The following is a 1,199-nucleotide window of genomic DNA, read 5'->3' as shown; positions in this document are numbered from 1 at the left end:
TTGAGGAGGGATTGTACTAAACCTGCCAGCAGTACAGGTGGAGGCAGTAGTACTGGTAGGTGCTACGTATGCCAGCAGACAGGGCACTTTGCACGTCAGTGTCCTAACAAAAGACAAGCTGGTGGTGCGCCAGCTACGAGACCAGTAGGAGACCGACCCAGAGCACCGGGGCGTGTGTTCGCCTTGACGACTACAGAGGCGAAACAGTCAGGTAACCTTTTGTAGTTTCTATGTTTGTTGTGTGACCACGAGGTAGTAGTGTTGTTCGACTCAAGAGCCACTCATTCGTTTGTGTCTAATGAATGTGTGAGGAGGCTCAGGCTCACGATGCGAGAGCTGGGGTGCGAGCTTTTAGTTGCGACGCCAGCGTTTGGAGAGGTATCCACCACTTCTATGTGCGTGGGGTGTCCTATGGAGGTGGCAGGCCGTAGGTTCAGGCTGAATCTCATATGCTTGCCGATGCAGGGTTTAGATGTGATTCTGGGCATGGATTGGTTGTCGAGTAACCATGTCGTCATTGATTGCGGGCAACGCAAGATAGTGTTTCCTGATACGGTGGGGTTAGAACTTATCTCGTCTAATCAGGCGGTGAGGGAGATTGAGGCTGGAGCTACATGTTACATGATTGTGGCTCAGGCAGAGAAGATGAGCACGGCCGAGCAGATCAGTAGGATCCCGGTAGTGGATGAATATGCAGATGTATTTCCGGATGAGATTCCAGAACTATCGCCTAGTAGGGATGCAGATTTCTCCATTGATCTCATCCCTGGCGCTGGGCCAGTTTCTATGGCACCGTACAGAATGGCGCCTGCTGAGTTAGTTGAGCTAAAGAAACAGATTGAGGATCTGCTTGAGAAGAAGTTCATCTGACCGAGTGCATCACCGTGGGGAGCACCAGTTCTGTTAGTGAAAAAGAAAGATGGTAGCTCCCGGTTGTGTGTTGATTACCGGCAGCTGAATTAAGAAACCTTTTGTCTGTCACCCTTCCTTCCCCAAACCTTTTGAATTAAGAAAGGAAAAACAACCTTTGATCTAGTCATGAGTGTGCACCCCCATCACTTTATCAAGACGTTTTCTGTTCTTAAAACCTTTGGTTTCATTGACAAACTCGACTAGACTTGACAACTTACGCCCGCAAGGCATGACAAACCCACAACCTCAGGTCATCCTAAGGACGAACTACTCTGATACCATTAATG

General features: G+C 49.1%; 1 protein-coding gene across 1 annotated transcript; it reads left to right on the top strand.

Moving 5' to 3' along the window:
• The first annotated feature begins 327 nt into the window (after nucleotides 1-327).
• Nucleotides 328-870, top strand: LOC114175332. The gene has a single exon (XM_028060112.1). The coding sequence runs from the start codon at nucleotides 328-330 to the stop codon at nucleotides 868-870; it is 543 nt and encodes a 180-aa protein (XP_027915913.1).
• The last annotated feature ends 329 nt before the right edge of the window (nucleotides 871-1,199 follow it).

This window comes from Vigna unguiculata, chromosome 3, assembly GCF_004118075.2.
Source record: "Vigna unguiculata cultivar IT97K-499-35 chromosome 3, ASM411807v1, whole genome shotgun sequence".
NCBI lineage: Eukaryota > Viridiplantae > Streptophyta > Magnoliopsida > Fabales > Fabaceae > Vigna > Vigna unguiculata.
This window is presented reverse-complemented; position numbering and strand designations above follow the sequence as displayed.